The 12909-nt window shown below is 38.2% G+C and overlaps 1 protein-coding gene across 3 annotated transcripts in view; it reads left to right on the top strand.

The window, feature by feature from the left end:
• Positions 1-12909, top strand: part of CPQ (carboxypeptidase Q) — a 147659-nt gene that overhangs the window by 25221 nt on the left and 109529 nt on the right. For all 3 annotated transcript variants that reach the window (XM_064648164.1, XM_064648144.1, XM_064648153.1), the window contains exon 3: positions 6810-7017. In XM_064648164.1, coding sequence (XP_064504234.1) covers positions 6810-7017 — 208 coding nt within the window. The remainder of the gene's footprint in view (positions 1-6809; positions 7018-12909) is intronic.

Raw genomic sequence — 12909 nt, 5'->3', positions numbered from 1 at the left:
GCAGTGTTCTCCCATTATGCTGAGATTAGAATGGAGGGGGGCCGCGTAGTCTCCATTCCACACTCTGTTCTGTTTCTCTGAGCAGATGTTTATTGTTGTACTGGGGAGCATGTTGACCTCAGTCCATCCAGGGAGTTGTAGCTGCTTTTTACCTTGAAACTGTGAATCCCCTCTAGATTTAACTCTATCATCCCACACCCTTTGATGAGGGGTTCAATGCTGAGAACAGGGGTTGGAGAGAGTTGTAGACCTGAGACCACAGTGCATGGCAAAACCCTTCTTCTGCCTTCACTGGATCCCCCCTTTTTCGTGTGTGAGGAGCTATTGAGACCATGAGCATCTTGAGACCATGAGCCTCAGTACTGGGTGCCTGGATTGTTTACTATTATTTACAGCAATGCTGCTTGTGGTATGGTAATTATGCTATTGTTTTTCTTGGAATGTAAAAGATGACATCCATGAATGACCTCAGACACTGTGGTTTTCAGTGGCTCAGCATTTGGGCCAAAAGTTAGTGCAGTGACATTCCAAAGATTCAGAGAGTAGGAGTAGCTGTGTGGCTTTGAGGTGGACATGCTGTCTGGGAAGAAATTGAATTCCAGTTGCTACTTTAACAAAGTGAAATGTGGATTGCCAATGCCAAGAGATGGAATTTTCAGGTCTTTTCCCTTTTCAGTGTCACTGAGTTGAGGGCAGGACTTGAATATGATTTTCTGCATGTGTGGGCTATGCATGCACTGTTGGATGGCACTGTTACCTTCATCCCAAAGGGTAACCAGCAGTGTCTGGCATCTTGACTCGCTAAGGAGGGAATGGTTGTCCTCAGTACTTCCTGCCTTGAGCACCTGTGCTCTCAGAAACTGACCTCTCTGGATATTGTTCTTGAATACCTGATTCTCCCTGGACGTTGCATAGCAAGCATGTGCCCTGTACAGGGCTGCTCCTGAGAGAACCTAACTTGTTGCATCTTTTGGCATCCAAGGCTTTGTGGTGGGTGTTGGGTCCAACCCCTTTTCTGCTAGGATTTGCTGCTGCACAGTAAGCTACATGTTATTGACACCAAACTATTCTAAGGAGATCCAGTACTTGCTGGAAATTGTAAGTCATATTTGTAAGAAATGTAATTATTTATAATGCTTATTTTTCCTCTATGTTCTTCTTAAGGAACGACGCAATACGTTTAGTCTCTGTGCTGTGCGTCAGAGCTGAAGAGCCTCATATCCTTTGGTTAACTCTCCTATGTAATTTTAGTTTCATGAAGTAATTATTTTTGCTGTTCCACAAAGTAGATGAGGTCACATTTTCCAGAAGTATATTCATATTTTACAAAATCTTTTTTCTCGATAAAAGCACTCTTCTTCATTTCACAGTTCCCCTAAAATATTTAATGTTTTCTTTATGTTATAATTCTTATATCAATACATATTGATATGTGTTGACAGAGCAAGTGTGTTTCTAGGTGGTAGAAATATTTCACATTTTCAGTACATGCAATAATTTTTGAGGGAGAAAAAAAGAAGTGATGATATTAATCTTTCATTTGCTTCAGTCTGACATGAAACCTGAATTGGATGAGTTCATTACAGATGGAATTTGGGTTTGTTTTTCTGAAAATCTAGTCGAATTGCATGTGGCATTGGGGGAAAGCCGAACTAATTCCTGGAGAGGGATGGAAAGCAACATGTTTTTAAAAGAGCTATGATAGAAGTTGAGGGGAAAAATGTTTTCTGAGCTGATTTTAGAGGGTGCTGAACTTAAAAAAGGATATAATGCCAGGTCCTAATCTCACTTACCTTTGAATATATTTGCCTTTTCTGTCTGCTCCCCAAGACCTTCTTTCTTTTGACCTATCTCAACAACTACCTTTTTCTCTCCAAACATATATATCTAACTTTGAATGTGCAGCTCTATCCTGTGACCCATGCAAAAAAAAATCTAGGTTCTCTGTGACTCTATGAAAGAAGCTACCTTGCAAATGGGCACAGGACAGTGCTTGTGGGCCATATCTGAAAGAAGCAAAGGCATGGTACTTTTATCTTGGGGAGATGATCAGCATCTGAGGGATAATGGGATTAGCCAGGCTGAGGGCAGAAAAGCTCGGGGCTACTGCCTGTATGTGCTTGGGGTTGGCATGGAATACAGTATACCTTCATGCATCAGCTACCAGGCTAAAGTAGCTTTGTGGGGAGAGCTGAGGTGGAAACAGAGAAATCTGGGAAGTGGCAGCCATCCAGGAGATAGGTGAGATACAGGGGTGCTCTGATGTTGCTGGTCTGTGAGGCAGGGCTGCCATCTTCATGCACTGTGCTTGTGGCCTGGTTTTGCTCCTACTCTCTCCTGCTCTACCCTGATGAGGTGTATTGATTTCCTGTTCTGATATCCTGATGCCTGGTTCTGATGAATGAGGTGGTAGCACTCTGTCTCCCTCTTGCTCTCACAACTGCAGATGCCAGGACATGTTTCAGATACATCTTCTCCAGTTTCAAAATTTCTACCAGTATCAGAACAATTAGATGTGTTGTTGACTTTCTGTGTTGATATTTCAAGGCAGTGTCTTATGCTTAGGATGAAAAATTTTAAATATATAATACACAGGGAAGTTTTGTGGAGACTTAGTTGATACAGTTTCCAACTTTGTTTTGTCTAGGCTTAAAATTACCGTATTTTAATTGTTTTAAGCAAAAATTGCTTTGCTCATCACTGTATTTATTTGACAGTGGCAGCTTCAGTGCATGTGGATCAGTAGCATCACTGTCCCATAGTGTGATTTGTAAGACAAATTGTAATTATTACATTAACAGTGTGCAGTTAATGAAGTTTGGGAGGTACACAGGTGTGAGTTGTTTGCTTGCTGCTATCAAAAAAAATGTATTGTCAAAGTAATGATAGCTGCATTTGGCTTTGTAACTAGATATCCAAGGGACTGATGCTATTAACTGGATGACAAAAATGAGACTGGGGGGAAAAAAGAGAGTAAGGCCATAATTAAGTAATGAGGAAATTGGTATCCAGTAAGATTAAACAGTATGCAAATGATATTTCTTTCTGGCTTTACTAAATTATTTTAATACAGAAATAGATTGTAACTAACTTGATTAAATTCTGTGTGTTTATGAATACAATGTTTCTAGAGATCAAAAACCAATAGAGACTGGGTTCACTAATCTCAGGAATTCCTGATACTCGATATGGTAAAGTTTGGCCCTGTGTTGCCCTAGTGTGGCCGGGGACATCAATATTCTATACGAAGTGTCCTTGAAGTTTTAATAGAGGTTCATCAGGTTTTAAAATCTGATAGTAGGGTGGATTTTCCTTTTTTTCTTACTCTTTGCTGAAACTTGTTACTAACACAGACTGATGCATAGCTCTAGATATTAAAGTGACTTAAACATTCGCTGCATTTAATCTTGGGAAGAATAAGTTACCTTGTGAGGAATCCCCTTTGAACTAATTTACTCCTTGCATCATTGCTGGCAGGCAAGCAGGTGCTAGGAGGGGACTCTTCAGACAGAATTGTTCATGCCAAGAATCAGACTTATTTATATATGGCAATGTTACAGACAGCTGATTTACAGATGCTTATATATATATATGTGTGTGTGTGTGTGTGTGTGTGTGTGTGTGTGTGTATATAAATGTACTTTCTGCTTTCTGTAGCTAATAAAGAGTAACTGTAATAAGTCTTGTGTTCATCCCACCTGTGACAAATTTTAGATTGCTAATGCGTACCATGCCATTTATTTCGACTGGCAATGTGATCATCAAAGTTGTGGCATGTTCAAGCTTTTAGGTAGAAATACACATTTCAGCGTACAAAGAACTTTGTAAAATGTAATTTTGCTGATAATGGAAAATTGCCATCTTGTGCCCACCGTTAGCACCCTTCCTGTACCTTAATTCTCAGAAATAACAGGGTGCAATTTACTGTTTAATAGGAGAAATGAGAGGAAACCCATAGTACTACCTAGATTCTTTTGCTCACTTGCCCAACACACCAATATGTATCACACAGTGAGATCAAATAGTCTTCAGCTTTATACAGATCATGTTCATAATTCTGTCCTCTGCACTTCATGCCTTTTATTTATCTAATTCCCCAAATATTCTGTATTCATCTCTTGAATGTTATAATCTTTATATCTTGCTTAAGTAAGCAGGCGATCCATCTCCCTCCTTACATGGGTTTTCTGAAGAATTCTGTTCAATAACACACAGCCAAGCTCTGGATCAGTTAATGGTGGAAGTAAGAAAGAGAGAGAACAGCTCTTGACACAGGAAGCAGAGCCATGAGGCACTGAATTGGTAGAAGATGCTAGGGCAGAGTTTTGTTAATTTGCTTAAAGGCTCACTAAGGTGAGACGTTTCCTGTTTCTAAGGGGAATAACTCATTCTCCTTAATCTGTTGAGGGTTTTGTTTTGTTTCTCCTTTTACACAGGAGGTCGTAGAGTGGTTTGTGTATGTGTGTCCACGTATTTGTTTAAGATAAACATTACTCTTGTCACTTCAATAGAAGATTCTGAAATTATATAAAATGGGACTAAAATGCAAACGAATGATTGAATTAGTCAGAAGTCACACAAGAGTGAAGTTTTACTTTGTTACGGAAAGCACTGTAACTGATGCTTTATGTATACCGTGCTGCCATTAAGTTAAACTAGCAAAGAGAGCCTTTGTTTTGTTTTGTCAAAGGATGGCTTTATTTAGCTTCTTTGGGATCATTCAAAAGTAGAGATACTGAGCTGGAGTTTGCAGCTCTCTGTTCTTTCCCGTAGCTTTAATTCCCACAGAGCTCACTGTGCAAACTCCTAATGCCTGTCATCTAGGAAGGGCCATAAATTTACCTCTCCATGATGTTTCCTAGGAATTACAGATAGTTACTAGCTGTCTGTAGCTTTCTTTAAAAAGCTTTCAGAGTTGGTGTTTGTTCATGAATGCAGTAAAGTAATGCCCAGAAGAGTTACACTCCTCATTTCTCTTGACCAATAGTCACTAATACGTGTGTCCTTCCAGTGCCTGCTGCACGATCCAAGTGGAGCACTGGGGAGAGCTAATATGAAATACAAATTGCAGTATCAACCTACTGAGACCATGACTTTTCATGTGGAAAATGAAATTTTGCAGATACTTGGCTTATTTCCAGTGGCAGGGTTTCATACCCAAAATGATCCTGTTGCTGGGATGTTCCTTAGCTGGGCAGCTGAACCTGCCATTCATTACAAGCAATTGGGGTCTGTTAGTATGCTCACCTACCTGCCAAAGGCAACTAGTAAAATTTGAAGGTGATTCTCTGGTCTGCCTCTCTTAAACGATGCCAGGTAAAGGTAAGAATCTGAATAGTTAAAATTTGTACACCTCTGACACTAGGGTATTTCTGTAGCTAAAAGTCATAGGCTTTTGCTGTAGCAGTAGATGTCTATTGCCCTCTTAGCAGTGAACTCTAAAGAAACCAAACTTTTGTGTGGAATGGTTTCTTTAAGGTTTTGAAGTGTGGTTTCATCTTAAAGAAGCCATGAGCCTGGACAAACTGGTGCTGAGAGAGATTACCTTCCTATTTTGCTAACAGTTCTTCTCATGTATCACAGCCTTAAATACAAGTCTTTGAAATCCTCTAAATAATTCTTATACAACATACACAAGCAAACGAGCAAAAAAAAAAAAAAAGGAGGACTTTTCCAAGGAAAATCAATTTATTCTTAAAAATATGATAGTTTCACTTCTTTGACAAATCTTTGCTAGACATTTTTTATTAGTTTTAGTTTTTACTGATGTATTTTGTGACTTTTAGGTGAAATATATAATGCTAAAATTTCAGGCATCCATTACTTCTTCTACATTTAGAAGCAAAGAACCAACCCATGTTGTTAAGCAGTCTCTACTTATCTCTGTAACCAATCAACACAATTGGATTTTAAGCACAGTGGTCATTTTAATGAATTACTGCTCAAATGCTGTGAAATGTAGTTCCTCAATTAATGTCCTAAAAAGTTAGAAGGGTTCTCTGGCTTTGGGGAAAAACTACCTAACTATAACATTCTTTGTGTTTTCAAGCAAGATAATACAGAAATTTAAAACTATTCCAACTATTAAAAATTAAGAGCTGAGTGGAATCTAACTTACCATGTGTAAATAGTTCTGCAGGAGTACCTGCCTGTGTTTTCTGAATCATAACTGGGACATATGGAAAATCTGGAAAATCTCCCAGAAAGGCATCCAGTAGAACTGCAGTATTCTGCTGAATTAAATATGAAGAAATAATAGTAACAATAACAATAATAATGCATACTGCAAAATATCTTGAAACTGCAGAGATTTAATTATTTAATTTATGGATTAAATAATTTTATAAGTGTTTCAGTCTAAAAATATGTGTTTCCAGTTGTCTTACGTTAAGCTAGGTTGTTTAGCAACATATCAAAACATTTCCATGAAAAGATTACTATCTTTTTTTTAATTAATCCCATAGGCAGCTTTTGCAAATGTTTTTGTACTATAAATGATTACAGTGAGGCATTAAAGCACATTCAGAGAACAAAATTCTCCCTGTGTATCTTTCTTGCCCTTCAAATTATGTTTTAATACCAACCTGATAGCAGGGTTTACAGAACTGTGTGGACTTGCTCAGGGTGCTATTACATATATTTAGTAGCAATCCCTGATGAAGTATTTCACACAGTCTTCCTTTTCCAGTAAAAAATTAAATCTCTGATTTCTTGAGTTCTGCACAATCCATGTTTTTCTGTGTATTAAAAGTGGCCATAGGAGAGCTATAGGACAGCAATGTTAAAACCACTGTGATACTTTCTTTCAGGAATCACGGCAGAAGTCATAGTGGTAGCCTCTTTTGATGAACTGCATAAAAGAGCTCAGGAGGCCAAGGGGAAGATTGTTGTCTACAATGAACCTTTCATCAGTTATGGTGAAACTGTGCAATACAGAGTACGGGGAGCAGTGGAAGCTGCTAAAGTTGGAGCAGTGGCATCCCTCATTAGATCTATTACTTCTTTTTCTATTCACAGGTAAGCATTTTTCTCTTTTCTCCCTGTAACTCACATTTCAACCCTTTAGTTCACATGTCTTTTCTGGGCAGGCATTTTTGTTCTCTATGACTTAAACATTGCCAGTTACGAGTGGGTGTTTGGTTTAAAACTATTGTCTGCACAATAGTTCTTTTCCCTGGTGCTTTGTCATTCTTTCAGAATGTTTTAATTTTTATGTTACTGATCCAAATTTTGTATGATATTTGTTTTAAAGAACTTCCAGCATTCTTAAGGCTGCCCTAAATATTCTGACATCAACCAAAACCAAATGTCTTTCCTGACAACATATATCAGACCATCAGTGATCCTATGAACTGGTTATTCTGTATGTTTGACTAGAATGTAAGTGTACAGTTTTCAATGTATTGGTCATTTTCCTAGAATGAGGCTGACTTGTACTACATGAAGGAGTAGTCTGCTTTCAACATAATTATTTAAAACACTTTAGCAGTAAGGCTTGTAATTCTCACACTGCTTTTTAAGTTTTTACTTTTTTTAAAAATATTTTTAGATGTCTTAGTACATTACTTATTTATCACATATAGCATTATGTTACTGAAACAATATTTTTCTAGTTTTCTGGTTGATAACAAAGTTCTTTATTTTATCTAGAAATTTTTTCCAACTCTGAAAGCTTACACTTAAAATGCTTATCTATTGTGAAAAACATTAATTGAGGCATAAAGAGAAAATGGAGAGTAGTCCATCCATAAAGTAAAAGGCTGACAGATGCACACCATTCTTTAACATAGTATTTTTTTAAATCTTACACAGTTATTGGTGAGCTTAATGCCTGCAGTGATCTTTGTGTAGTAGCCTCCTGGCTGTGGTGAGAGGTCTGGTCAGGCAGGCCCAGACAGCAGAGCTGGACCGAGGACTGCAAACTGGACAGACCCATCTCCCTGCCCAACTTCTCGTACCTGAGCAGGATTGTAAGGGGCTTTAAGTGGTGCCAGACACAAAGCTTGACTGCTTAAACTGTAGAGCTCTGTTAATAAAACCACTTAATGTAAGACAGCATGGAAGACATGCAGTTTATACAACAGGTACTGTATTTTGTAACATCATTCTTTCTTTGGCAAGTATGTGTTGAGAACAATACAGATCATTTTTTCCTCCCTGTAGTTACCTGGTAACTCTGTACCCACAGAGGAGTCATTGGCAGTAGCTAATCTGACCCCAGATGTGTGCCACATTGTAACCTGGAATTGTATTCTGTTTAGATAACACCATGGTTTCTTTATGATCTCTGCTTCTGTGTTTACTTTCTGCAGAAGTCTAGGCTAGTAGGTGGAAAAGGTCATAACAGCATTGGGTCTTTCTTGAGGCTGGAACTGGGAAGTCGCTGGGGCAGGCACGTGGAGACATGGTTGATTCCACTATTTCACAGAGAACATGACTGGTCACATCTCAGCAATATGAGAAGTGTGCAAGCTTCATCATCTGAATGCTTCAGAGAGTCAGAAACCATTAATGCCAACTGACTGTCTTGGAACAAATGCAGAGAACAGCTCTGCATGTGTAGAAACTATGTAGAAACTACCAAGAAACTGTAGTTTCTTAGTAGCATTTTTAAATGCTTGACCTGGTTTCAGCTGGGATAGAGTTTGTTTATTTCTTAGTAGCTGGTGCAGTGCTGTGTTTTAGATTTTATATGAGAGTAATGTTGATAACACACTAATATTTTGGATGTTGCTAAGTAGTGCTTACCCTAAGTCAAAGACTTTCCAGTGTCTCATGCTCTGCCAGTGAGAATCTGCACAAGAAGCTGGGAGGGAGCACAGCCAGAACAGCTGACCCAAACTGGCCAAAGGGGTATTCCATACCATAGGATGTTATGTTCAGTGTGAAAACTGGAGGGGGTGGGTGGCTGGATGGGGCCAACCACTGCTTGGGGATGGGCTGGGCATTGTTCAGCAGGTGGTGAGCAATTGCATTGTGTATCACTTGTTTTCTTGGTGTTTATTTATTTGCTGTTGTTTATCTTGTGGGTTTTTTTAATTACAATTATAATTTTTATTATAATATTTTTTTTCAACTATTTAACTGTTCTTACCTCAAGCCATGACTTTTTGTTCTTCTTTTTCTGAATCTCCTTCCCATCTCACCTCGGGGTGTAGTGAGTGAGCAGTTGCATGGTGTTTAGTTTCCAGTTGGAGTTAAACTATGAAAATGCTACATATTCCCCTAAAGAAGCCAACATTACCTGTTTAAAATGCTTTCTCAAATATAAAGCACTTGATTCAGATATTACCCAAACTATTTCTAGTGTATTTCTTGGTGACGAACAAATGTGATGTTTATGATGTATTTTCAAAAACTTAGAATTTTCTAACATAGTTCATAGTGATGAACAGATAGATAGTACAATATATTTCAAAAACAGTTTTATGAAAAATTGTATGTTTTAAAATAGTCTTATTTGGTATCATCACAGAATATTGCAGTCTATAATGTGTTGATTTACTGAAAACCAGAAGATGATCTGTCCTGTCCTTAGTTACGGTGCTGTGCAGAAGGGTTCATGAGAGTGGCTCTTTGTATGTTTTGTTTGCAGAGCATCTATGGAAGTCAACTTAAAATGTAATGAAAAATTTAGAGATGAGAGATGGAGACTGAAGGTAGGCCTGTTTATTAGGACTAGGTATGGGCATTACAGCTATTTCAAAATTGAATGAAAAGAGAGGAGAAATAGATGCCAAATGCATGTTTGTTTAGAGGTATTGAATCCTTAACTGAGACTGGGAGCTGAGGTGTCATTCCCAAAACCAAATTCAAATTTAGACACTGCCAGGGAGCATTTTTTCAATAAGTGTACTTTCTGTACTCTCTTCATTTACCTTTGGATGTGGAAGTGATTGATTTATCTATTTTTTCCTATAATATGGAAGGTATTCAGGTCCAGCCCGTCACTTCTCATACTTGGTTTTGACTAGATCTTTTTGTCTTGTTTTTAACAAATAGATATTGCTGTAGGCAGGATGGATTTTCTTATCTCCATGCCTTCTCCTGTGTTTTCTCTTAATCACCAGCTGTGTGTCTTCCTTGTCTATCCTACCAGTGCGCTGTGCTGGATGGACTATGTGCTGGATGTGGTGCTTCTTATCAGTCTGTGTCTGGGGCACTGTTTGTTCAAGTTACTTGCCTTTTTGATTAACTGATGGGAAATACTGTGCTGCTGCATGTGTTAGAAGGGCGAGAGATGAAAGGTAAAAAATAAAAGGTTTCTAAATGTTGTGAAAGTAAATCTTGCATTCTTGCAGTTTGTATGCTGCTGCTTTGTTGACCAGAGCTGCTTTGTTGACTACAGCTTCCTTGGCCTGTGTTTACATGTTTGCCAGTAATATGAATAAATGATAATGGGATCGTGGAGTTTTCTAAAACATCTTGGAAATGTCTTAAATATCCTCCTTCTCACACTGCACTATCCTACTTTGATCGGGTAAATGTAAGCTGAAACATCACAATTTTTCCTATGCTGTATCAGCTTTGATGGATTTTTTGGGGGAGGGTTATTTGTTTGAGGGGTTGGTTTGTTTATTTTTCAAATATTTCAATGCCTTTTGGACAGGGGACTGCTTATTTTTATTTACTTACTGTTTGCTGGAACAATGTAAGCCAATCTGTTGAGTGATTTCGAGGTGATCTTGCAATGTGAATAATACTGATCGGTTAAAACTAGGTACTTTCTAGTAGATTAACATCTTAGGCTTATTAGAGCTCATTATTAAAGCTTACTGACAAGACATAATTGATGAAATCACAACATGAATTAAATCACTGTTCTCTTGCTGGTAGCTTGATGGCTGTTCCTTGTTTCAGAGATGGCAAGTGGCTGCCACATTTTCAAGGGCAAAAAGTGTGAAGGGAATCTTTGACCAGTGATTATGTGACAGTTTATTTTTTTTTAAGGTGTGGTAGTATAGCTATGGAGTGAGTGAAGTGCCCTGGGGGCTCAGGCAGGTAAGAAGGGATGAACTTGATTATACTCTGCAAAACTCATTGATGTGTTTGTATTAGGGTTTGTGACACTCATTGGTGACAGTGAAGGACTTAAAGTATTTGCTGTTGAGTTTCAAGGAGTAGATTAATTTATTTAGGGCAGCATTGCTAAGTGAATAGGAGACAAAATTAGCAACTGCATCCTTCTTGACATGTTGGCACTAGTTACATGGTTGGTATTGCGATGTTACGTGGCAGTTGTGTCTCGTGGCATTGTCTGCCTCTTGTGTTAGAGTGAAATGCTACTATATAGGTACCATGTAAGAGTGGGGGGTTTTTTACTTAGGAGAAGGTCACTGTAATTAGTACGTAATTTCATCTGATTCCAATTCTTGGAAGGGTGGAAGGGACATGTTCCACTAGACCAAGCTGCCCAAAGCCACATCCACCCTGGCCTTGAACACCCCCAGGGATGGGACATACACAGCTTCTCTGGGCAATCTGTTCCAGTGCCTCACCATCCTCACAGTGAAGGATTTGTTCCTAATATCTAATCCAAACCTGATCTCCTTAATTTTGAAGCCATTCCCCATTGTCCTACATTACAGGCCTTTGTAAAATGTCTCTCTCCATCATTCTTGCAGGCTCCTTTTCCCCGTAATAATTTCTTGAAGCACTGGCAATTTGGTGGTGAAATGTTTAAACACAGATATTGAAATGTTTAAACACGGATATTAGGAGATAAGAGTAACAGAACTATTTTTAATGAACCTTCTCAAATAATATGTATTATTATAATCACTCAGCAGTATCCATGTTATTTGGCCTTCTGTAGAATTCTGAATACTTACTTCTTTTGCTTTAATAGCTTGGCTGTGCTGAGATTAATAATCTTGTAGAAGTTAAAATAATACATACATTTACTATTGTGTACAATAAACCGATGAGTGGTCCCAGTTTGTAGTGGATGTTTTTTGCAATAAAAATACTCAATTTACAAGGCATGGTTAAAAAAGTGATTGTAACAAGCTAGCCTGTTTTCTTTTGCTTCCTAGCTGTACATTTTTGAAACATTTCATAAATAAAAAAGGTATCCTTTAGCTGTTGAAATGGTCCGGTATTTATCCTGTGGTGAATGTACTCTTATGAATCTGAAACTTTCAGTAAATCCTTCTGTTTCTCAAGAACCACAGATTAGATAAAGTTGTAACACTGTGTCTTGTAATAATAACTCCTTTAAGGGCTCTGGAAAGAAGCAAAACTGAGGGTTTTTTCGAGAACTCAAAGAAAGTTCCCAAGTATCCTCAGAGATAAATGCCAGGACCCCAATTTTTTTTTTTAGTGCTGCAGAACAATCTCTCCAAAATACAAGAAATTCAACAAACAACATATTACAAGACCAAAATAGACCAAGTAGTACTTCAACACAGTCTGGAGACTGTTAACAAGGACACATACTTGGTCAAGTTCTTTTCTTTTTGGACTAAGTTCAGCATCTTATCTGAATTAAGTATTTTCCGTCACTTTCTCTCCCCTTCTTCAGGCTATGGGTGTCCAAGACACAAGGTCTGCTTGTGAAGCTCAAATAACTCTAATCAAAAGCTTTGTCTGGGTGAAATATGAATTCATGAATGGCACAGTGCAACTCAAGATTTGTGGCTGAGGTTGCATAGATAGCCCAAGTCAGTGCATATGACACAATTAAGTGCAGGCATGCCAGGGCTGGTATATCATCTCATGGAATGTATGTGAATTTGAAAACCATTATCCTAATTTCCCCTTTTTGTAACTTCACTTTGTTTAATTTTTTTATGTATAGTCATGTATGCCTTTTTGTATGTACACTGTTTTCCTTTGTATTCCTGACTGCTTTGTAGACAGTTCATTCCCTTCTCAATCTTGCTGGCAAGTATGTGAGTTAGGGGAATT

The sequence above is a fragment of the Pseudopipra pipra genome, chromosome 1 (genome assembly GCF_036250125.1).
Source record: "Pseudopipra pipra isolate bDixPip1 chromosome 1, bDixPip1.hap1, whole genome shotgun sequence".
NCBI classification, from domain to species: domain Eukaryota; kingdom Metazoa; phylum Chordata; class Aves; order Passeriformes; family Pipridae; genus Pseudopipra; species Pseudopipra pipra.
Note: the sequence above shows the minus strand (reverse complement) of the source record. Positions and strands in the feature narration are given on the sequence as shown.